Source organism: Dermochelys coriacea, chromosome 7, assembly GCF_009764565.3.
Source record: "Dermochelys coriacea isolate rDerCor1 chromosome 7, rDerCor1.pri.v4, whole genome shotgun sequence".
NCBI classification, from domain to species: domain Eukaryota; kingdom Metazoa; phylum Chordata; order Testudines; family Dermochelyidae; genus Dermochelys; species Dermochelys coriacea.
The window spans coordinates 44,984,066-45,009,815 of NC_050074.1; the positions used below are offsets into that span (position 1 = coordinate 44,984,066).

Sequence of the window (25,750 nt, forward strand, 5' to 3'; positions counted from 1 at the left end):
AAGGACGACCCATCACTCTCACAGATCTTGGGAGACAGGCCAGTCCTTGCTTACAGACAGCCCCCCAATCTGAAGCAAATACTCACCAGTAACCACACACCACACAACAGAACCACTAACCCAGGAACCTATCCTTGCAACAAAGCCCGTTGCCAACTCTGTCCACATATCTATTCAGGGGACACCATCATAGGGCCTAATCACATCAGCCACACTATCAGAGGCTCATTCACCTGCGCATCTACCAATGTGATATATGCCATCATGTGCCAGCAATGCTCCTCTGCCATGTACATTGGTCAAACTGGACAGTCTCTACGTAAAAGAATGAATGGACACAAATCAGACGTCAAGAATTATAACATTCAAAAACCAGTCAGAGAACACTTCCATCTCTCTGGTCACTCGATTACAGACCTAAGAGTGGCTATCCTTCAACAAAAAAGCTTCAAAAACAGACTCCAAGGAGAGACTGCTGAATTGGAATTAATTTGCAAACTGGATACAATTAACTTAGGCTTGAATAGAGACTGGGAATGGATTAGTCATTACACAAAGTAAAACTATTTCCCCATGGTATTTCTCCCCCCCACTGTTCCTCTGATATTCTTGTTAACTGCTGGAATTAGCCTACCTTGCTTGTCACCATGAAAGGTTTCCCTCCCCCCCCCCCCCGCTGGTGATGGCTTATCTTAAGTGATCACTCTCCTTACAGTGTGTATGATAAACCCATTGTTTCATGTTCTCTGTGTGTGTATATAAATCTCTCCTCTGTTTTTTCCACCAAATGCATCCGATGAAGTGAGCTGTAGCTCACGAAAGCTTATGCTCTAATAAATTTGTTAGTCTCTAAGGTGCCACAAGTACTCCTTTTCTTTTTGCGAATACAGACTAACACGGCTGCTACTCTGAAACAGGACATTACCATATTCACCTAAGGTTCTTGATTAACTTTGTGCAGAGCAGTGACTGCTCTAAATAATAAGATGGGTGAACTACAGTGCCTTGTATTAAATGAGGATATTGATATAATAGGCCCCACAGAAACTTGTGGAATGAGGATAATCAATGGGACACAGTAATACCAGGGTACAAAATATAGCGGAAGGACAGAACAGGTTCTGCTGGTGGGAGAGTGGCACTATACATGAAAGAAAGCGTAGAATCAAATGAAGTAAAAATCTTAAATGAACCAATCTGTACCATATAATCTCTATGGACAGTAATTCCTTGCTTGAATAATAAGAATATAGCAGTACGGATATATTACCAAGCACTTGACCAAGATGGTGATAGTGACTGAAACGCTCAGGGAGATTACAGAGGCTATTAAAATAAAAAACTCAACAATGGGGGATTTCAACTATCCTCATATTGATTGGGTACATATCACCTCAAGATGGGATGCAAAGATAAAGTTTCTTGACACCTTAAATGACTGCTTCTTGGAGCAGCTAGTCCTGGAACCCACAACAGGAGAGGCAATTCTTGATTTAGTCCTAAGTGGAGTATAGTATCAGGTCCAAGAGGTAAATATAGCTGGATCGCTTGGTAATAGTGACCATAATATAATTAAATTTAACATCCCTGTGGCGAGGAAAACACCACAGCGGCCCAAAACTGTAGCATTTAATTTCAGAAAGGGGAACTACATAAAAACAAGGAAGTTAGTGAAACAGAAATTAAAAGGTACAGCACCAAAAGTAAAAACCTTGCAAGCTGCATGGAAACTTTTTAAAGACACCATAATAGAGACTCAACTTAAATGTATACCCCAAATTAAAAAACATAGTAAGAGAACCAAAAGAAAGCCACCATGGCTAAACAGCAAAGTAAAAGAAGCAGTGAGAGGCAAAAAGGAATCCTTTAAAAATAGAAAGGAGCATAAACTCTGGCAAATGAAGTGAAAAAATATGATTAGGAAGGCCAAAAAAGAATATGAAGAACAACTAGCCAAAGACTCAAAAAGTAATAGCAAAAAAAAAAAAAAATCCCATCAGAAGCAGGAAGCCTGCTAAACAACCAATGGGGCCACTGGACGATCAAGATGCTAAAGGAGCACTCAAGGACGATACAGACATTGCAGAGAAACTAAATTAATTCTTTGCATCGGTCTTCACAGCTGAGGATGTGAGGGAGATTCCCAAACCTAAGCCATTCTTTTTAGGTGACAAATCTGAGGAACTGTCCCAGATTGAGGTGTCAGGAGGTGGCTCTGGAACAAACTGATAAACTAAACAGTAATAAATCACCAGGACCCAATGGTATTCACCCAAGAAGATTTCTGAAGGAACTTAAATATGAAATTGCAGGACTACCTGTAGTCTGTAACCTTTCATTTAAATCAGCTTCTGTACCAAAATGACTGGAGGATAGCTAATGTGACACCAATTTTTAAAAAGGGCTCTAGAGGTGACCCCAGCAATTATAGGCCGGTAAGCCTGACTTCAGTACCGGGCAAACTGGTTGAAACTACAGTAAAGAACAAAATTGGCAGACACATAGACGAACATAATTTGTTGGGGAAGAGTCAACATGGTTTTTGTAAAGAGCAATCATGCCTCACCAATCTACTAGAATTATTTGAGGTGGGTCAACAAGCATGTGGACAAGGGGGATCCAATGGATAGAGTGCATTTAGATTTTCAGAAAGCCTTTGACACGGTCCCTCACCAAAGGCTCTTGAGCAAAGTAAGAAATCATGGGATAAGAGGGAAGGTTCTCTCGTGAATTGGTAACTGGTTAAAAGGTAGGAAACAAAGGCTAGGAATAAATTGTCAGTTTCAGAATGGAGAGATATAAATAGTGGTGTCCCCCAGGGGTCTGTACTGGGCCCAGTCCTATTTAACATATTCATAAATGATCAGGAAAAAGGAGTAAACAGTGAGATGGCAAAATCTCCAGATGATACAAAACTACTCAAGATAGTCTGCCTGGGACTTAATTAAGAGCTACAAAAGATTCTCTCAAAACTGGGTGACTGGGCAACAAAATGGCAGAAGAAATTCAATGTTGATAAACGCAAAGAAATGCACATTGGAAAACATAATCCTAACTATACATATACAATGATGGGGGTCTAATTTAGGTGTTACCACTCAAGAATGATCTTGGAGTCATTTGTGGATAGTTCTCTGAAAATAGCCACTCAATGTGCAGCAGCGATCAAAAAAGCAAACAAAATGTTGGGAATCATAAACAAAGGGATAGATAATAAAGACAGAAAATACCATATTGCCTCTATATAAATCCATGGTAGGCCCACATCTTGAATACTGTGTGCAGATGTGGTGGCCCCATCTCAAAAAAGATACATTGGAATTGGAAAAGGTTCAGAAAAGGGCAACAAAAACGATTAGGGGTATGGAACAGCTGCTATATGAGGAGAGATTAATAAGACTGGGACTTTTCAGCTTGGAAAAGAGGCGACTAGAGGGAGATATGATAGAAGTCTACAAAATCATGACTGGTGTGGAAAAAGTGAATAAGGAAGTGTTATTTATTCCTTCTAACAACACAAGAACTAGGGGCCACCAAATGAAATTACTAGGCAGCAGATTTAAAAAACAAACAAAAGGACGTATTTTTTCACACAACACACACTCAACCTGTGGAACTCTTTGCCAGAGGGTGTTGTGAAGGCCAAGACTGTAACAGGGTTCAAAAAAGAACTAGATAAATTCCTGGAGGATAAGTCCATCAATGGCTATTAGCCAGGATGGGTAGGGATGGTGTCCCTAGCCTCTGTTTGCCAGAAGCTGGGAATGGGTGACAGGGGGGGTGGACCACTTGATGATTACCTGTTCTGTTCATTCCCTTTGGGGCACCTGGCATTGGCCACTGTTGAAAGACAGGATACCGGGCTAGATGGACCTTTGGTCTAACCCAATATGGACATTGTTATGTTCTTATGTCACTTGTCACTGGACTCAACAGCCGGTGTTTCTTTTTATGAGAGCCCATGACTGAATAAATAAGGACCAATCAGTGAACAAACAGGACAGCCATTCCCACACAGTAAGTATTAAACTGAGAAGCTTGCGATGAATCAGAAACCAGAGCCACAGGCCTCTAATGAAGGGCCGCTACAAGAACAGGGGCCAGACAGAAGAGCCTAAGGGACAGAGGGCTATGAGTAAAATGCACAACACAGATTCCCAGGGGGTACCTCTGGCAAATCTATTTGCAGCCATTAGAAGCTGGGCAAAAAGGCTGTTTTTCAAAAGCCTTCTAGACAACTCATTGTTCCAGTCTGAGCACTAACACACCGAATGTAGTCAGAAAAATATAAAACATGATTGCACTAACCAGAGAATGACATCAGAGCACACCAAGCCCTGCTGAAAGGGTCATTCAGCCTATAGAGATATGTCTACACTGGGAAGTGTAATTCCCATCATGGGTAGACAGACTCACGCTAGCTCAGCTCTGCTCCAGCTAGTGTGCCAAAAATAGTAGTATGGACATTGCAGTATAGGCAATGGCTCAGATTACCCTGCCTGACTACCTGGGTCTAAGCTCAGGTGGATAACCCAAGTAGCTGCCCATACCACAATGTACACACCGCTATTGAGCTAGCGCGCAAGTCTGTCTATCCAGGCTGGGTATCACACCTCCCAGCTACAGTGTAGACATATCCTTGGAGCAGGCAGAAGGTCTCACTGCCTCGATGCAGGCACCAAGGGATAAACAACCTGGAGACCTTAGAATGAGAGCCACTGTGATTGGCTAGAGTGTCCCACTACAAGAACACAATAAGGGCTCGGTAAAAGTGAAAGCCCTAGACCTCTGACTACCAGAGGGATAGAGGTGATGGGCATGTTCCAGGGGTGAAATGCTTATTAGACAAGTGCAGACAGAAGGCAAGCTTGTTCCACTCAGAGCAGAGAGACACACGATTTCCACATTTTGCACTGCTCACAGATGTGTCCTGGCTGTACTACATTCCAGGGAGGATTAGAGGCCATGACCAGCTCCATTAGTATCTAGTTAACCATCTAATGGGTCTGGTTGGCAAAGAATAAAAAGAGAACAAATAATTGCTCAGTAAGGGGAAAGCTGCACCTTTCCCTAGAAGCTGATACACCTTCCATCTATCATTTAATACCAAAGGAGCCCTTCCATAGACTGGCTCCCTCTCATATAGGCTACCAAGGCTTTGTTCATTAGTCCACTTAAATGCCATTTACTCCGTTCTGTGCTTAGAAATGTCTTCTTCCCTCACAATTCACCTAACCTACTTGATGGTAAAGATATAATCTCTCATTTATGACACTCATTTCCATAACCGACCAATCTCCCGGTACCAGAGTAATGCGGACTACTTAGAAATGCCTGTATTACCGTAGTAGGCACACATGTTGAAGCAAAAAGAAAAGGAGTACTTGTGGCACCTTAGAGACTAACAAATTTATTAGAGCATAAGCTTTCGTGAGCTACAGCTCACTTCGCTGTAGCTCACGAAAGCTTATGCTCTAATAAATTTGTTAGTCTCTAAGGTGCCACAAGTACTCCTTTTCTTTTTGCGAATACAGACTAACACGGCTGCTACTCTGAAACCTGTCATGTTGAAGCACAGACTGTGCCCAATGGTCACCCCACCAAGTGGGGACACTCACCAATATGAAGATGCCCCAAGCCACCATGCGCCCCTTCAGAGGGGGACACAGGTCCGGTGTCCCCAGACCCGCACCCAAGCCCCACGGCACACAGGTAGATTCGTGTCCAGAGCTCAGGACTCGAATAAAAGCAAACATGTTAATAAATGCCCAAAGCTTCCCAAGCACATGTACCAGTAAAGTACAAGCTCCCTGCCCAGCTCTGGTTACATTCCTTCTAGACTCAGTCTTCTCTCACACATACGCCTATTGGGGGGAAGTGAGTTTGGTTTTGTTTGTGCAAACTTCACCATCAACCCCTGTCCCAGTGACAGCTCAATGCTTCTGGATCAATAATACATGCTCCTTGAAATGGATGCCTTTCTGAATGCGTCAAGTCACTCTGTCCTCTGAGAGGTAACTTAAGCCTCCGGACATCAATCTTTCATTTACTGGACATAATCCTCACATTAAAGTGATTCCAGGCAGCTGCTTTCATTTCACATTCACAATCCCTGAGTTCAGGGCCAGAGATACACTGCTCCGGTGCTGCTGGAGAAGCAGGGCCTGGAAGGACAAGAGGCAACACAATGCATTGAAGACAGTCTTATACCACATCTTTTCCCAGGGTACGTTTACACTGAGATAAAAGACCCACAGCATGGCTGCAGCTAGGCCAGCTGACTCAGGCTTGGGCTGCAGGCTTAGGCTATAAAACTGGTGTAGACATTCGGGTTCAGGTTGGAGTGTGGGTTCTGAGACCCGGGGGGGGGGGGGGGGAAAGAGAGGAAGAGAAGGTGTCTCGTCTCCAATCCACAGTTATGTAAATATATATGCAAATTATATGCCAGCCACAGGGTCCTAGCAAGGTGCCAATATGCTATTTGGTGTCTCAAACTGTGAGCACTCCCAGTGTACAGGGTCAAGAATGGAAGCAGTTGTTGGGTTGTCAGGACGTTATCAGCACAATTACTGCGGTAGCTGTAAGTCGACCTAACATAGGTCGACTTAAGATCGTAGTGTAGACATGCCTGTGATAGTCATTCCCATATGGCGACCACATACAGCAAACAGAGAAAACACTCCAAAGCCACTGACTGCACAGTTGTACACAGAACAGGAAACTGCATGTATTTGCACAATCTGATTTACCACCACAAGAGGTTTTAGGAACGCAAGGTTAGTCAGCCAACTTACCTGCCTGATTTTTGTTACTCTGAACCCAGTCCCTCCCACTTTTCACCATATCCCTTACTTCTCTCCTTTCCTAAAAGGAAATCTATCTATGCTCTGGTCCCCTTTCTTGGTGAGATATCATTGCATCTTGAATTACTCCTTGGATAGGTCTTCACTGCAGAATAAACTCGAGTGACTGGCAGCCAGGTCTCAACACCAGTTAGCCTAGCCTGGGTGTGAGCAGCCACACTGCTGAGGCTTATCCAAGTTACTGTGTCCTCATGGCTGCTGCTCTCATCTATGTGAGACACTAGGACTGCTGAGGCCATATCCCATGGGATTGTGTGTTGAAGTATGCTAAGCCACTCCAAGATTTTTTCACAGTGAACTGTGTCAGAACTGTAAGGTGACCATACATCCCATTTTAGTTGGGAAGGTCCCTTTTTTAAGCCTGGTCCCAGCCATCCCAACTTCCCCCCCCCCCCCCAAAAGGAGTCATTTATCCCATTTGTTCTTATTGACTTGCTCAGTTGGCAAGAGCCTACAGGACAAATGTTCACTTTTGTCAAAGAAGTGGGGTGCAGTGTGGAGGGGGACAAGTGGAGATGCCCAGTCCCCTGTGCGGTGGGAGGAAGCAGTGTTCCAGCATGCGGGGCACCAGCAGGGTGTCAGAGACCAGGCAACAGCCTCCTGCTGGGAGGGGTCCCACAGGGTTCCAGGTACTGGGCAACAGGCTCGCTGGGGGGGTGGGGGAGGGAGAGGCACAGAGTTCCAGCCAGGGGCAACAGCCTGCCGAGGGCGGGGCAGGGTTCCAGCAACCAGCAACAGCATTGAAGAGGGGACCCCTCAAGTGAGTGGCTGGGGGTGTCCTGTTTTTTTTCCTTGGGAAATATGGTCATCCTAAAGCACTGTCTATCCTTCAAGGCCAGGGGTGGCCAACCTAAGCCTGAGAAGGAGCCAGAATTTACTAATGTACATTTCCAAAGAGCCACAGTAATACGTCAGCAGCCTCCCATCAGCATTCCCCCACCCAGAGCCTCCCACTCACCAGCAGCCTCACCAATCAGCTCCTCCCCCTTCCTTCCCATCAGCTGTTTCGTGGGGTGCAGGAGGCTCTCAGGGGGAGGAAGAGGAGTGAGGGCACAGCAAGCTCAGGGGAGGGGGTGGGAAGGGGTGGAGTGGGGGCAGGGCCTGTGGCCGAGCCAGGGGTTGAGGAGTGAGCACCCCCTGGCACATTGGAAAGTTGGCACACGTAGCTCCAGCCCTGGAGTCGGTGCCTATACAAGGAGCCGCATATTAATTTCTGAAGAGGTTCATGTGGCTCTGGAGCCAGGTTGGCCACCCCTGTTCTAGGCACCCAGGGGGAATTGTGGGAGGGCACTGGAGGACTAGCAGCATTAGAGTGATTTAGCCTAAATCCTTATTGCAAAGTGAGTGAAAGCAGAACCCAAGCTCTAGCCCACACCCTCAACTGGACCAGCTAGCTTGGGTGTAAAGCACTACTTATCTTAGATGAGAGGGGTGAGTGAAAAGAACAGGGATGGGGGAACATCTGGGTAAGAGCTCATGCTAACTCTGCAGTGAAGGCATACCCTTTGTGGGAACAGTTCTGCCCAAGTTCAGCATTTGTTAGTGCTAGTCGACATTTTTTTTTGAAAGAAAAAGTACTTTCCTCGAGAAGGGCCTTTTTTCAAAATCGGAGTTTTTGCAGGTTTTCCATTTTTAAAAATTTTGCAATGTAACTCGACAACAGAAACGTTGCCTGTTCACTCTGCAAAATGCTATTTCATCTGAGTGCTCTCATATCGACAGTTTGGATTGAAAAAATCCCATTTGATGTTTAAGCTGACTAAAGTCAAAAACGTTTTCCTTTTAGAAAACTATTGATTTTGAAACTAAAATTCCACAAAAAATGCAGCAGCAAATGGAAAAAAAATATCTGCGACAAGAATGAAAACTCTTGAGTTTTCCATTAAGTTTGGTCCTATTTTTTTCCTATAAGCTCTAATACATATAGCTCCTTTCCTGGCTTACAAATCATGTCCCTAATTCACAACAAGTGACTGGTTTAGGAGCTATTTACCACTAAATGACTAGCTTTCCCTTGCATAAATTCTGAAAGCCTCTGTCTCCTCAACTCATCCTCTTTTCCAATCAGAATTAGTTCCATCTTTCCTCAGTTGCTGACACAGGACACTAGTCTGGCCCACACAACCTTCATCAGGGCTCAATCATACTCACCATAGCATCTGTACTGTGTTTGTTGGGGAATGGAGAGAGATTGCAAGACAGACCCATGCTGTCTCAAACACAGGCCTAATGAGACAGCTTCAGAGAAGAGCAAAGAAGTTGCCCCAGTATATACATTACTGCCTGAACTCCAACCCTGTAAAAACATTCTCCCTCCCAAATCTCCTGAGAGTCAAGCAGTGACTGGGAGCTTTGGATCAAGCGTCAGGCACCCAGGACCCAAAGGACAGATTCAAGTTGTGATTGCATTTCACTTAAAGGCAGGTTTCAGAGTAGCAGCCGTGTTAATCTGTATTCTCAAAAAGAAAAGGAGTACTTGTGGCACCTTAGAGACTAACTAATTTATTTGAGCATAAGCTTTCGCTGTAGCTCACGAAAGCTTATGCTCAAATAAATTTGTTAGTCTCTAAGGTACTACAAGTACTCCTTTTCATTTCACTTAAAGGTTCTCAGCACACTCTTTCCACAGGATTTCCTCTCCTCTGTTGCATTTACGTGCTTAACTTTATGGGGTTTTAATTATTTACTCATCTATAAAATTACAGCTCAATATTAAGTGAAACTCTCCTTTGGTTTAAAACTTCTCTCAATTTCTGAACCATTTGCGTATTATCTGTACACACTAAATGGTGCACACAGCCACCTCTGGGTGCCCAATGTACAAAATAAGAGCTGCACATGGTAGAGTCTTGGTATGGACAGAAAAAAAAATGGACCTACCTGTAAAACAGATCAATTACAGACTGCATTTCTGCATTTGCACAGAAAGAGACCCATTAGAATGCCTGAATTGGGAGCACATACAGCTATTAGGTTTGAGATGAATCAATGGTAGGATCTATTGCAAAATTACCCACTGTGAAATTCTCTAATTTATGAGCTCCACAAATGTAATTAGGTTTCAGAGTGGCAGCCGTGTTACTCTGTATCAGCAAAAAAACTGAGGAGTACTTGTGGCACCTTAGAGACTAACAAATTTATTTGGGCATAAGCTTTTGTGGGCTAAAACCCACTTCATCGGATGCATGCAGTGGAAAATACAGTTGGAAGATATATACCACACACCCCATGAAAAAATTTGCCATATTGTATATTTGCCATATTTCACATCTGCAAAGAGAAGCTGTTGTCCCGATTTATGCTTTGTGCCTTCAATGCATAACATGTATTTTTCAGCTAAAGTTAAAAAAATTTAGCTTCTTGCCTCAGTTTCCTTGTAACCAAGCCCACACTGCATTATGGGAGACACTGAAATAATTAGCCCCATGTATGCTTCTTGAAAGGCAGGAGGAGTCAGATGAGGAATGTGGCAAAGTAACTGGCTGGACACATGAATGACTCCTTACTTCTGCCACTTGGTGATGTTTACAAGAGGAAAGCAACAGACTAATTTTCATTTGCTGCCTCAAGTCACAAACTCTGCTTGGAAATCATAACCAGGATTCTAAAGTGCTGGTCAGCAACTTGTCTGGCAGGCAGCAAGCAATTCTGTTTCACTTGTTCAGACTGGCTTTCCTAGGATTTTTTCCTAGTTTGCCTGAAGCAACCTGTTATAATCCTGGGTCCATAAATAGACCTACCACTGCATTGTCTGTCCCCACACCAGGGAGCAGCAGACTCTGTATTCTATCACCTGATGAGAATATCCTCTTCCCCCAAACCCAGCAAAATTCCTATGGCTGAAAATAGAGGAAGTATAAGAAGATACTACTATACACGATCAGAACAGGAGTGTTTTAACTAGATTAGAAAGCTGAAGTCAATCAACTTCTCCTTTTCACTATGAGCAGACAAGAGGAAAAAACAGTGCTCTCCACTCCATCTTGACTACGACTGACTGCTCCACTGTCAGAGAGTGCTTCAGAGTACAGTTTACACCAGACAGGTTGGTTCCTCTTTTCAGCCCTCCAGCATATCCATCATGACCTCTTGAAAGCAGAAGCCCAGCACTGAACATACACAGACATGCCATGCCCCTAGTAAGGGAAAGGACGTGCCAGCCATGTTACATTTATAGCAAGCCAGGGGAGGAGAGATTCCTGGGAAGAGCCTTTTTGTAACAGAGTATTTTGCTGAGTTTTCAAGCTCCACGCATTGAAGTCTCTGATCTGACCATGAGCACTGAGAGTTTTGGTACAATGAGATGAGAAACAAAGTCTGATATTCTCAGCAGTGCACAAGCAGTTGGCATAGACTCAGACTAAGTCCAGCGGGGACTGTGGTGATCATTTACTCTGCCCTCCTGCACATTGCAGGCCATAGAATTTCACGCATCACCTCCTGTAATAGGCCAAAAAGCCTCGGGCTGAGTTACTGAAGTGCTTAAATCTTGAAGACTTTAAGTTAGAGAATCCACCATTTACTTTAATTCAAACCAGGAAGTGACTCATGCCCAACACTGCAGAGGAAGGCAAAAAAGCCCAAGGTCTCTGCCAGTCAGATGTAGCCAAAAATTCCTTCCTGACCCCAAATATGGTGCTCAGTTAGACCTTCAGCATGTAGACACCTGGGAAAGAATTCCCTGTAGTAACTCAGAGCCCTCCCAACCTGGTGTCCCATCTCTGGCCATTGGAGATGTTTACTAATAGAAGTCACGGAAGGGCCATGTGCCACTGTCAGCAATCTCAGCATACCATCCCCTCCATAAGTTTATCAATCTGAGCCTTGAAACAAGTTAGATTTTTTTTGCCCGCACTGCTCCCCTGGGAAGGCTGTTCCAGAACTTCACTCCTCTGATGAACAGAAAAGGAGTACTTGTGGCACCTTAGAGACTAACAAATTTGACCATAAGCTTTCGTGAGCTACAGCTCACTGTAGCTCATGAAAGCTTATGCTCAAATAAATGTGTTAGTCTCTAAGGTGCCACAAGTACTCCTTTTCTTTTTGCGAATACAGACTAACACGGCTGCTACTCTGAAAGTTACAATTCATCTAATTTCAAGCCTAAACTTATTGATGGACAGTTATAACCATTTGTCTTTGTACCAACGTTGGCCCTGAATTTAAATAATTTCTCTTCCTCCCTGGTGTTTACCCCTCTGATGTATTTATCTATTGAGAGCAACCATATGAAGGTTGGTCTAAAATACAGTATGGTCCTTGACCCTTTATTCCCTCTTGATTTCTTCCATTCTTTTCCTTCACTTTGCTTCCCTAACCCATTCTTTGGTAGGTTTGTTCTTTTTAGTTTTCCTTTTTCCTCCCTCCCAACAAAGAAACAAGGGTTCGAGCTCAGAGCTTTACAATATTCTCTTGCAGCCATGTATATAAATAGAGTCAGGTATCAATGCTGGACTTAGTTCACATCCAGTCTTTCAGCTTACTACTCCTGGCACCCTATTTTCCCCAACTAAGACAGAAGAAAGTCCCACCGACATCCATGGGAATCATTTGAATCTATGGGTGTAGAATACAGCCTCCAGAATCTCTTATGCATTAAAGAGCTCTATAGTCATTTCTAACTGCCAGGCGATAGATGTCAGTAGACCTGAAGAGCCACCTGAACTTGCAAGTCCTCTCAGCTTCTATTAGGGCTGGTGTCAGGGCCTGGGTGGCCCATGTGCAAGGGTCAGTTACCAAGTTGCGATCAGGAGACGAGTTGCAGAGCCAGAGTCAGGAGCCAGTCAGGGGTTCACGGCAAGGAAAGGTCTACCTGTCTGCATCGTTGCTCAGACAGCTCCCTGAGACGGCTTCTTGGTTTGTATACTGGCATGGGCCAATCAGTGGGCTGCAGAGGCCCACTACAGAGGCTCCATTGGGTGGTACTTCCTGCAGTGTCTACCTCACAGGGTCCCGCAGCAGAAACCCAGTTTGAGGTTCAGGTGACAACACAGAAGCGCTGGCAACCCAGAATCCCCAGGTTTTAGTCCTTCAGGTTCTTACAGCGTCTATGAAAGCTACTGTTTAGATGTACAGCAGTGAGGTGGTGGAGAGGGAAACTGACTCAGGAACTGGACCAGCAGCCATGGGGGAGACCATCTAATTCTCTCTGCTTGCTTGCTTTTCACGTCCATTGGTCTTTCGCCACAAAACTGATCACATGCCATAGTTGCAGCAGTTTCTAGGGAAGTGTGTTCACTCTGGGATTAAAACTGCATTTTCAGTCCCCCTTAAAGAGTAAAAATTGGGGGAGGGAAAATATGCTGTGTTCAGGTCAGTCTACGTTAGAGCCTCTTTCAAAACCCAGTGATGTCAACGGAAAGCCTCCCGGGACTTCAGTGGGCTTTGGATCAGGTCCTATATGAAAGCCAACGTCTTTTAGTAAGATACATAAGATCCCCAGATTTGAAAGCATAAAAGAACATCTAGTCTGAGCTTTCTGAATAGCACAGACCACAGAATTTCTCCTAGTAATTTCTGCATCCAGCCCATAAACTTCTGTCTGCGCTTTTAAGAAAAACATCCCGTCTGGATTTAAGAATTGCCATGATGGAGAATCCACCACATCCTTTGATAAGATATTCCAGTGGTTACGTACCTCGCTCTTTAAAGTTTGCATGTGATTTCCAGCTTGATGAGAAGCTGGACACTCCAACTAGGTCATTTTAATGGCTGGCAGGTTCTCATTAACAAGGGACAATTAAAGTGAGACAAACCTTATATAGCCACAGCTTCATAAGACCAGGGAGGTAGCCCCAGATTTGAGATGAGGTCAAACTTCTTGAAAAGTCAGCAATGGAAAACTCAAAGGACTCCTTCTTCCAGGACACTCAGCTGGGCTGCTTTTACTTCAAACTGACCACCCTGTCATCCTGTATTTAATTGTTACTTCCTCCTCAAGCCCTCATGTGGAATTTCCATAAGACTGAGTCACAAATGAAGTCTAATAGATTATCTGAAACCTGTAATAAGAGATCTTTTCTTATTTACTCTGTGCCATCTGGACAGCCCAACCCTTTGTTACAGCTCCTGTCCTTTCATGTAGTAGGCATTGAGTAGGAAGTAAACAAAGTAGCATCCATTGTTTCAGCAAAGTAGGTACTGCAAGAGCAAGCACTAGAGAAAGGTCACTGTGAAACCCAATGGGATCAGAGGAGGAAAGTTATCCTCAGCTACAAAGCAAAACAGATCTACATATAACAATAATTTGCAGGTCCCACCTAAGATATTCTTGGGAACAATTTGTTTTGCTGTGTTCAGCTTCCACAGCAGAGCGGAGGGTGGGGGCAGTCAGGGTAACTGACCTGTGATTTTCTGCCCTAGCTTACGTGTAAGTCAGAGCAGTCTGGGGGCTGCTCTAACTTATGCCAGCTGTGTACAGTCCCCTAGAGACTATATGCCAGCTGGAGATAAATACACTCCAGTCACTCCCTCATCATGCCCATCCCATGCACTGGGGGCTATGAGGAAGGAGGCATAGTAGCCAGCTCTATGCCTGGTGGCGACGCCTCCCCCAGCAAGGGATTTAGGGGAACGTATTTGGGCAGAGACTCTACCCCATTATTTCTGCAGCCTTCCTTATGTGCAGACATGTCTCTCTGCTCTCCTTCCTTGCAGACACAAATTTAGAACTGCCTCACACAAGCCGACACCTAGCCAAAAGCAGTTCTCCAAAGAGCTGCCCCTTACCGCGAAGGCCAAACCGGAAACATTCCAAGAACAGGGAGGATCATGAAAATTCCTCCTTCCTTGCAGTTACCAGCCTCAGACATTCACAAGAGAAGGCAACACTGGAATCAGATTCAAGCCATCACCATTTCTGATATGACATTATCCATTCTTTACAGGAGGAAAAAAGATGACAATAATAGCACTATAGTGGGAAATCTCTCCATAGCAGGAGAGGACAAAAAGATATGAAACTCAGCAGATTTCCTTGAAGCACTGCCACAGCCTGAGCTCAGTGTCTCAGGCATTTGATAAGCAGATGTATATGTAAAGAGGAAATGTCTACCTCCTAGAAGCTTTAACATGAAGCACTGAACGCGCCTGGATCCAACCATCATTTACTGCCTCCCAAAGGGCAGACGAAGGCTCAGGTCAAATGGCACTGGGTGTTTTAGCTTGCAACAGACAGAGAGCACTAAGCCTTTCTCACTCTGCCATCTTCTACACTGGAGTAAAGCATGCCATTGGAAGTTCAGTAGCACAGTTTGCATCCACACAATTCAGTTTTGAAACCACACTACAAGCTTGTCTCACAATAACGTCCGAGACTTATTAAGGGAAATTGTTTCATACATGATTCTGACTTAACATGGGTCATTACATGTCCAGAAACCACCTCAGACGTGCTAATAAGGTTCCTGGAAGGACAATCTGGAGGTGTTAACCCAGATTTCACTCTCACAGCTAAATCCTACCAGGGGAAATTTTAAAACTAGGTTAGCTTTCCCCAGGCCAGACAGTGCTAGACGCAGGAGGCTGCACCACTATATGCTACTGACTAGATAAAGTCAAACGGGGTGGGATACAAAGGGGTTCTACCCACTGTTCTCCTCTGTCACTATGGTGCTGATCTGCAGTTACTTAAAAAGAAATTCAAACCTCCTTCCTGTTAGCTTGCAGGTTGAGGAGGGAAAGGGTGTGAAACTGGGCTGGAAGGAAGACAGGAAGTGATTATGTGCATTGCCCTGGAGAGAGACCAAAACAGCACTAGGTTCATGGCTGACTGTAAGGGCAGGCACTATGAGTCACTTCTCAGGAACCTGAACACACCAACCCTTGAGAGATTTCAGAGGATGGGGGGAAATAAGATTGACTAACTTTGGAATTAACTCTATTCTGCCCAATGAAGAATGCACCTGATCTGAGAGTGGAAAGAAGAGAAGGGTGAGGAGGTGCAAGGCTTAATCTACTCTTGTATTTTTCTTTATTTCTGTGACCTACTGGGCTACATTACAATGCTGTGCACATGACATGGGATATGGAGCTTCTCCTCCCTCTCCCCACCCAGGTCATCAGCTCAAGTTCCACCCATAATGGCTGGAACTCATTACTGTCTGATAGCTGCTTACTGGCTTTTGTGAAGTGAGCCGATGGGTTTCACTTCAGTTTCTGGTAACAGGGATCCAGCATCTAAATTCACACCAGGACTAGCAGCCTTAGCACAGATGTATAGGACTGGATTGGCCATGGACTCCACCATTATTCCACATGAAGGAGGCAGCACTCTGGCAGAGCACCCTGGATAGCCCATGACAAAGAGGAGTGTCCTAGCCACTGGATAACAACATTGATGGTTATGTCAGAATGCTGAGATCCAATATAATGAGTCACAGATCATTGCATCAGAAGAGCCTAGAATAACAAATATGTAATACCCTCAATAACCGTTTATCAATACAGTTCTTTCTGGAGCATACAAAGGGAGAGGCTATTCTTGGCTTTGTCCTTGAGTAACAGAAGTTTATACAGGAAGAAAGTGGTTTAGCCACTAGGTAACAGCTACCATAAATTCAACACACTTGCAAAAAGATCACACCAATGTGTTTAATATAAGGAAACATTCAGTATTACTGAGATCTATTATACCGCCCACTCTATCTGGGGTAATGGAAGAAGCATCACTGCTTGATTCATTAAAATCAGACTGGACAAAACTCTGAAGTATATACTTTAGAGAACAATTGTGCTTTGTCCAAGGGGATGAAAAAGACGACCTCAGAGGTTGCATCTCTAACTTCTATGCTCTCATATTGACAGTGTTGCTTAATATATGCAACATTTTAAGTCTTGATTAATATTGTAAGTTAGTTACCAGGTAGAAAAACAATATAAAGTAATGAAAAGCCCCACACAGTTAGGACTCTTAAATCCAAGTACAATTACCATCACCCCCTCATTTAGCCTCCCTCCGTCAACTGTCTGGCTTTTTTTTCTGAAGCTACCTTCTTCATTCAAGAACAGTCAGCTGCCACCAAAGAAGTTCTAGAGGACATTAAAAAGATAATTCTTACTATATTTCCAATAAATAGCTGCCCCCTCAGGGTAGTCAGAACTTGGAGATGCCTCCAAGGAAATTCAAGGGATGCATTCTAAGTATCACCCCCATGGCCCCTAGAAATAAATATGGCACCAGGGCTCCACAGCTGTTTTAGGGGGCACTGTGGTAGTGAAGGGGCGACACAAAACCAACACTCTGATCACACATGCTCATTAAAGATCCCATGGCTAGAGTAGGGCTGTTAGCTCCAACGTAATAACCAGACTCTAATTTAGGGAACTATATTCTGACTATTGAAATTCCTCCAACCGAACCCCCATGGGAAAGCATTCCTTCCTCTTGCTAAAACAAAAAAAAAAAATGTGTAAGTTTGCTGTTGCAGATTGATGGTCATGTTCCAGCCCAGAGGCACCTGCAAATCCGTAAAAGGTGAACACACAATTGGCACTTAAGCAGTAGTGTAAAGAACTTTGGAACAAAGCTTCTAGAACAAAGGCTCCAACCAGATATTCTATCAACTGGGATGAGACATACCAAAGGGCCAGAAGTACATCTGAAATCCAGGAGGTTAACTCTGGCTGGTCCTCTGAAATGTTTGGTTGGCCATAAGACATATGCCCTCAGCAATTAGGGACACAGTGAAACACCCACAAACCTATCTTTTGGTTGTATTCTCAGTTGTTAATGCCCATTCAGGACTGGGATCTGCTTTGGAGGGATGTGATCTGCCTAAACTTGTATAGCTGAATAGCTGATCTAAGGGTTTCCTGTAGATTACAAAACCACCATACCAGTGCACTGCTCTCTGCCATCGAGAGCAGTCCATACTAGAATATTTCTATTAGTAGCATAGACAATCAATGCAGTGACTGTTTCCAACAACAATAACAGTGTTCTGATTTAGCCAAGTTTTTAAACACTCAAGGACACAACACCACGGACATAAGAACGGCCATACTGGGTCAGACCAAAGGTCCATCTAGCCCACTGTCCTGTCTTCCAACAGTGGCCAATGCCAGGTGCCCCAGAGGGAATGAACAAAACAGGTAATCATCAAGTGATCCACCCAGTCACCCATTCCCAACTTCTGGCAAACAGAAGCTAGAGATACCATCCCTGCCCATCCTGGCTAATAGCCATTGATGGACCTATCCTCCATTAATTGATCTAGTTCTTTTTTTAACCCTGTTATAGTCTTGGCCTTCACAACATCCTCTGGCAAAGAGTTCCACAGGTTGACTGTGGAACGGATAGATAGCTGGGCCAAACCAGAGCAGTGTGGGGCCATGTGAATACCAGGCAGGCAATGTGAGTGAGTGGAGCTGGGCAGCCAGGATTGGGAGGAGCTCCCCTAGTCTGGGAGGGCAGCAGAGTGCTGAGCATGAAGGACCCCGGTGAATCCCAGACAAAAGATGGGAGTGTCGGATCCTGTAGCTGGTGAGTGGAGGAGCTGAAGGCAGCAGTGAGTCAGATATATGTCAGAGTTGCTGGGATGTGCGTGACAGCTGTCAGAAGGTTGTTGCCATATATGTGGGCAGCAAGAGGCATTTGGGGGTCTGTGTGTGAGTTGGGCAAAGAATGGCATTCTGGGGTCTCTATGGGGTAGTGTCACTTTAAGGAAGATGCCCCTCCCCAATTTCCACAATGGATAGGACCCCAAATTCTTTAATCTGGGCTTGATTAGATATTAGTGGATCTTTAAGTGACGCTGCTGGGATAGTGTCCTATGCAGTTTTGAGAGATGTAATGCATGTATCATCAAGTCTGGCTTTGTATGCCTGTCTGCTCCCTGGAAATTCTTTGTAAATTGTTAAAAATAAGCGAGTAAAGGTATGGGAGATGAATATTTCAACTCCTCCCCTGCCCTCTATCCCCACATTAGCAAGGCACTGCTGCCTTTAGTTCTGGATCAAACCCTGCACTCTCTTAAAACTTTCACAGCCATGACACATCTACAGTTGAAATGAGACCCAAGTAAATCTAAAAACTTAGATACTATTTAAGCGTCAACTAGACTTCTGTGGGACCACTTTAAAAAAAATGACACACACAAATCAAGCAGCCACCTGCTTTGCAGAAAGGGAAATGGTTCCCGAGATTATGATTCACACTGCAGAGCTAAATGTGTTGTTACGAGATAACAGAGCAGCAAAGGAAAAGCAAGAACATTCAGATGGACAAAATTACTGATAAACAGCTTACTAGGCAAAAAGACAGGACACTAAGATATAGATATAGGATGCATTTGCACCCATTTTCTCCAGAACCAAATATTGGCAGGGAACATTTATAGAAACCATAGGAGAGAAGATGCTGCAGCCATACCAAGCTCAGTGCTGTAGAAGGGAAGATGCTGAAGGCTTAGTGAGAGGCAGGATGTTTAAGCCATCAAGGACAGATGCCCTGGCAAGCCTATAGGTTTTATAGCCAAGATACTATCACATACACACGTCCAAGAATATAAGGGCAGGATGCCAGTGCAGACAGCACAGCACATACAGGCTCTGTACTTAGCTTGTAAGCGCTTTGGGGCGAGGACTCTCTTTTTGGTCTGTATCTGTACAGAGCCTGGCACAGTGGGGTCCTGGTCTCTGTCTGGGGCTCCCAGGCATTACCGCAATACAACTACTAAACAGCAGAAATATGACTGCCAGTAGGAGGAGGGAGTGGGATACCCAACCTCCCCAGGAACATCAATTGCTGTTGGTCTACGGGCTGTACAGGGCCAAGATCCGGAGAAGGGGCGCTGCTGTGGATCGGGCAGTACATAGGGCACATGGGGAGCCAGGCGCGTCGAGGAGACATGCAACCCCCCTGGGGCAGAGATCCTGCTCCAGGATCCACAGGGTCCCGCTAGCAGGGCATCAATAAGGGAGAGGGTAGGCTGGGGGCCGCAGCCCGGACCCCCAGGGGGCCGGGGCCGGGGCCGGGGCCGGCCCGGGCGGGTAGTGCGGCCCGGTCCGCGCGGTGACAGAAGGTTCCGGGCTGGCCGAGCGGCCCCGCGCCCTTACCGTGGATGCCGGTCTGGTGAGCCATGGCTCCGCTCCCGCCCTGGCCGCTGCGTCCCGGGCAGGAAACGGCTCTGGCAGCAGCGCCGCCCGCTTCCGGGTTCCGCCGCCTCTGCGGGGCGGGGCCTGGCTGGGCTCCGCCCCTGCGCAGGGCGGTGGGGGCCGCGAGGGGCCCGGACCCTGCGCCGCCCGGAGACCCCGGGAGTGTGGGGGCTGCGCCGCTGGCAGGGCCGCTGTGGGCGGAGCACCCGGCTCGCTTAGCCGGCTGGCCACGGGCCTTACCGCCCCGGTGCACGGGGAACGGCCTCGTGCCAGCTGCGGGAGCGGGCTGCGTTGGGCGCTGTACACGCGTCTTGTCCCTGGCCCCTGTCCCGCCCCGGGCGCTGCAGACACACCTTGTCCCAGCTCTTGCCCCGCCCTGTGCTCGGCGCTGCACACACCCCTCGTCCCAGCCCCTGCCCCGCCCCGCGCTCGGTGCTGCATACACACCTCGTCACAGCCCCTCCCCGTACTGTGCTAGGAGCTGTACACACACCTTATCCCAGCCTCCACCCCACCCTATGCTAGGCGCTGTACGCACTTTGTCACAACCCCTGCCCCACACTGTTCCAGACGCTATAGACACATCTTGTCCCAGTCTCTCCCACGTGCTCTGCTAGGCTTTGTACACACACCTCATCACAGCTCCTGCCCCGCGCCATGCTGGGTTTTGCCCGGCCCCATGTTGGTTGCTGTGCACACACCTCATCACAGCCCCTCCCCCGCGCCACACTGGGCGCTCCCTACCCCAGCCCTTCCCCTGCACGCTGTGCTAGGTGCTGTACACACACCTTGTCCCAGCCAGCCCCCTGCACGCTGTGTTGGGTGCTGTACACACACCTTGTCCCAGCCAGCACCTTCCCCATGCCGTGCTGGTCACTGTACACACCCCTTGTCACAGCCCCTGTCCCACGCCATGCTAGGCACTGTACACACACCTTGTCCCAGCCTCCACCCCATCCTGTGCTAGGCACTGTATGCACTTTGTCACAGCCCCTGCCCCACACTGTTCTAGGTGCTATCGACACACCTTGTCCCAGCCCCTCCCACATGCTCTGCTAGGCTCTGTACGCACATCTCGTCACAGCTCCTGCCCCGCACCGTGCTGGGCGCTGTACACACCTCATCACAGCCCCTGTCCCGCCCCATGCTGGGTTCTGCACACACACCTCATCCCTGCCCTGCATCACGCTGGGCACTGAACACACACCTAGTCCCAGCCCCTGCCCGGCCCCATGCTGGGTGCTGTACACACACCCTGTCCCAGCCCCTCCTCTGTGCTGTGCTAGGTGCTGTACACACACCCTGTCCCAGCCGCTGCCCCACGCTGTGCTGGTCACTGTACACACAGCTTGTCTCAGTCCCTCCTCTGTGCTGTGCTAGATGCTATACACACACCCTGTCCCAGCCCCTGCCCCGACACCGTGCTGGGCACTGTACACAGACCTTGTCCCAGCCTCCCTTGCACTCTGTGCAAGACGCTGTATGCACCTTGTCACAGCCCCTGCCCCACACTGTTCTAGACGCTATAGACACGTCCCAGCCCCTCCCCCATGCTCTGTTAGGCTCTGTATGCACACCTCATGACAACCCCTGTCCTGCGCCGTGCTGGGCACTGTACACACACCTCGTCCCAGCCCCTGCCCCGTGCTGTGTTGGGCACTGTACACACACCTCGTCCTAGCCAGCCCCTGTCCCTCACTGTGCTAGACACTGTACACACACTTTGCACTGCCCCGCCCCACACTGTGCTGGGCACTGTACACACACCTTGACCCAGACAGCTCCTGCCCCACACCGTGCTGGGCACTGTACACACACCTTGACCCAGCCTCTGCCCCACACCGTTCTAGACACTATAGACACACCTGGTCCCAGCCAGCCCCACCACATACTATGCTAGGCACTGTACACATATCTCATCATAGCCCTTGCCCCACACTGTACACACACCTTGTTACAGACCCTGCCCCACACTGGGCTGGACACTGTACACACACCTTGTCCCAGCCAGCCCCATTCCATGCTTACCCACAAATAGAGCCAGGAATAGATCCCCGGGTTCTCAAGTCCTAGGCAGGTGTGCTACACACTAGGTCATGTTACTGCTCAGATCCTGTCCCACGCCTGCTCGGGTGAAGGGGCACTGGGAGACTGAAGCCAGGCGCAATAGGCTGCACCCCGTATCGGTGCCCACTGAACTCGGACATCTGCAGCACTGAGAAGAGAGCTTCACTATGGTGGGACCAGTAGAAAAAGTGAGCCAACATCTCGGCTTTATTATAGCCCTCAATAGACTCCGCTGGGTGCTGCCCAATAATATGGAAACCTTGCCCCTCAGGGCCTGTCCCAAAGGTGCCCCTTCAAGTCCAGCCCTCTCTTGGAGAGGAAACAAACTGGCCTCAGAGGCCTTGGCTGAGGAGCAGCCCTAGCTGAATTGCTGGCCAGGGTGAAAAATTTTCGGTGCTGCCCCCTCAGCCAAGCAAAAAAAGACCCCAACCCCACCAGCCAGGCAACCAGCCGAGCAAAACAAAGAGGGTGGCCAATCAGAGCAGAGGAAAAAGAAAAAGCCCAGCAGCACAGCTGCACTGCACCCCTTGCAAGTCAGTGACCCACCTGCATGCCTATCCTCATCCCAGCCCTGCTTGGGCTGATCTCTGCCTCTAACCACCTGGTGACACATGGGGGCTATCGCATCATCACCTGAGCTCCCAGCATTGGTTGTCCTCATGAAACTACATTTGGGAGCTTCTCCTAGATAGAGAAGAGAGCTACAGCTACATCCTCTTGCCCCAGCATCTGGCCTGATGTGCCCACTTCCAACCCTGGGTTGGGTAAATCTCCCTCTAAAATAGCCCCTGTAAGTGCCCAGCAGTCTTTGCTGGAGGCTGCACCATTAAAAGTGGCAGATACCCCATCCCTGAGCCTCCCCTGCCTGGTTCCCAGAGACTCTTCTCCTAGTACAGCTTTTTAATACATAGATTCTGGGAGAAGTGCTGTTTTCACAAGGCCTTCCCTTGGCATTGCTAGCCACCTGTGACTGCACATTCTGCCAGCTGGGGGTTGCTTCAGTGCCAGTTTTCCCTGCAGGCTCCTACATTGACTTTCCTGACCCTACCACCACATCCTTGACCTTGACTTCGACTTCTCCAGATCCACGAGGCAGTTACACAGCTGAGCTGCTCTTCTCCCCTTCTCAGTCTTACTGTGGGCCAACTCACAGCCACTCCTGGCTCCTACCCTCTGGGGTTCTAGCTGCTGCTGCCTCTCAGAGATTGTTCCTTGATCTTCCCTTTGCAACCTCTATCCTGATACTCACTGTAACCCTTCCTAGTCCTGATTGCTGTGTGTCACACTGGGCCCCCTACTGACCAGGTGCCAACCCGGGTGTCTTTCTCCTTCCTTAGATAACTTGTGGCTTGATGCATCTCCTCCAGCTCATCACCAGGTTGAAGACACATACTAATGAGAACTGAGTCAATCCCTCACACCTGTGGCTCCAGGGAACCTAAGCATTTCAATCCTGATGCCTGGCACACTTACACATCCCCTCCTACCTAACCTAGACTTGCAGCCCCTTCTGCCTCTGCTCCAACTTTTATAGCTGGCTGCCAGGGTGAGCAGGGCTTGATGCTTCTGTCATGCATTCCTCTGCCAGCCAATCAGTGCCCTCCCTGCCTTCAACTCGTCCCATCAGAGACTTCGTAGGAACTGAGCAAAGCTGAGAGCAGGAGCTGGATCTCTGAGCCCCCAGGTGGGAAAAGCATCTCTGAAGTACTGCCATGCAGAGGGAGCTTGGCTAGGCCCAGGGGAAATGAAGAAGCATGACAGGTGTTATGGGGATATGGGGGAGCATTGCTGGCTTTGGGATGGAAATTGATTAAGTTGTGAGGCAGACTGGCAGATGTCTGTGCATGTGCCATACACATTTCATCCTTAAGTGGAGGTTGTGGAGAAACAGCAGCAGAAGGGGAATAGGGGCACAGGAGGGGAAGGGGGCAGAGGAAAGGAAAAGCAGGGGGCAGAGTAGCAGCAGGAGGTGTTGGGGGAGAAGCTTGAGTCAAGTGGATGACCTAAGGGCAGTGATGGAGAGTTGGGATGGAATTGAGAGGAGCTGGTGGATTTTGATAGGGAGAGGGGTCCAGTGGGACACTCCCTTTGAAATGTATGCATATTGCATGCAGATTTAATCTGTATTGTAGCCACATTTTTCAGGCTTTTTGCCTTACCAGCATGGATAGGTCTGTCTCTAGCCTAGATAAGGCCATGAAGGGTCTGAGGAGGGACCCTAACTAAGATTCCTGAGGAGAGGAGGCTTGGAACAGAGGGCAAAAGAGATAGTGTACTGGGCAGAGAAGGGCAGTTGAGTAATGCTGCCAAGGCAATATGGTGTCAAGAGAAGTTGTAGGAAGACATGGGACGAGGATAACACTGGAAAAAAAGGGGACATAAGAACAGCCATAGTGGGTCAGACCAATGATCCAGCTAGACTAGTTTCCTGTCTTCTGACAGTAACCAATTCCAGGTACCCCAGAGGGAATGAACAGAACAGGCAATCACCGAGTGATCCATCCCCTGTCACCCACTCTCAACTTCTGGCAATGAGAGGCTAGGGACACCCAGAACATGGGGTTGCATCCCTGAACATCTTGGCTAATAGCCATTGATGGACTTATCCTCCATGAATTTATCTAGTTCTTTTTGGAATCCTGTTATAATCTTGGCCTTCACAGATCCCCTGGCAATGAGTTCCACAGGTTGACTGTACATTTTGTGAAGAAGTACTTCTTTTTGTTTGTTTTAAACCTGCTGCCTGTTAATTTCACTGGCTGAGCCCTGGTTCTGTGTTATGTGAAGGAGTAAATAACTCTTCATTATTCACTTTGTTCACATCAGTCACGATTTTATAGACCTCTATCATCCCACCTTAGTCATCTCTTTTCCAACCTGAAAAGTCCCAGTCTTTTTAATCTCTCCTCATATGGAAGCTGTTCCATACTCCTACTCACCCCCCCCCTTTTCTGTACCCTTTTCCAATTCTAACATATCTTTTTTGAGATGGGGTTACCAGAACTGCATAGTGTGGGTGTACCACAGAGAGTCTCTGTTCCCTAAAACTTAGAAAGGCCAAATATTAGAGTACAACATGCAGTTTGCTGCTTCTCTCCCACTCCCTTCATCTTCACCTCCAGAAAAACCCACTGCAAGCAGAGCAGGTTCTTTGCTCTCCCTGAATGAACAGCACAAAGATGCTCAAATCAGTTAGCACCACCTACTGGCAATGACACCAGCTTTGCTGCTTAAGGAACAGGTTAGAAGTCACAAGATAGATTACTTTCTTCCATGGAAGAATGTGTGGGAGGGGACATGGGAAAGAAGAGGAACTTCTCAGAGGCCTTGTCTGTATTAGAAAACTTCCACTAGTGGAACCAAATGGATTTGAAATAGATTCAGTTACACCACTGAAACCACAGTGCAGATGAACTTAAACCTTTTAAGCCCCTGCCCTGATATCACTTTAGTTTCCTTCAGTAAATTACCAAATTAATACTTAGAGATACAAGGTGGGTGAGATAATACCTTTTATTGGATCAACTTCTTTTGGTGAGAGACACAAGATTTCCAGCTTACACAGCTCTTCTTCTGACTTCATCAACAGAAGCTGCTCCAATAAAAGATATTACCTCACCCATCTTGTCTCTCTAATATCCTTGGACCAACACGGCAACACCCACAATGCATACAAATTAATACTTACACAGGTGACAAAAACAAAGGAACAGGGATTATCTTTT

The 25,750-nt window shown here is 47.0% G+C and overlaps 1 protein-coding gene across 5 annotated transcripts in view; it reads right to left on the reverse strand.

Moving 5' to 3' along the window:
- TWF2 (twinfilin actin binding protein 2) overlaps positions 1-23,528 on the reverse strand; it is an 87,101-nt gene extending 63,573 nt beyond the window's left edge. For 2 of the 5 annotated variants that reach the window (XM_043518189.1, XM_038409271.2), the window contains exon 1: positions 19,920-20,269. In XM_043518189.1, the coding sequence (XP_043374124.1) occupies positions 19,920-19,944 (25 nt within the window). In that variant the 5' untranslated portion in view covers positions 19,945-20,269. Of the gene's footprint in view, positions 1-19,919; positions 20,270-22,571; positions 22,710-23,327 lie in introns of those variants that run through there. The other 3 variants (XM_043518188.1, XM_043518190.1, XM_038409272.2) reach the window with 3 other exon arrangements.
- Between the last annotated feature and the right edge of the window lie 2,222 nt (positions 23,529-25,750).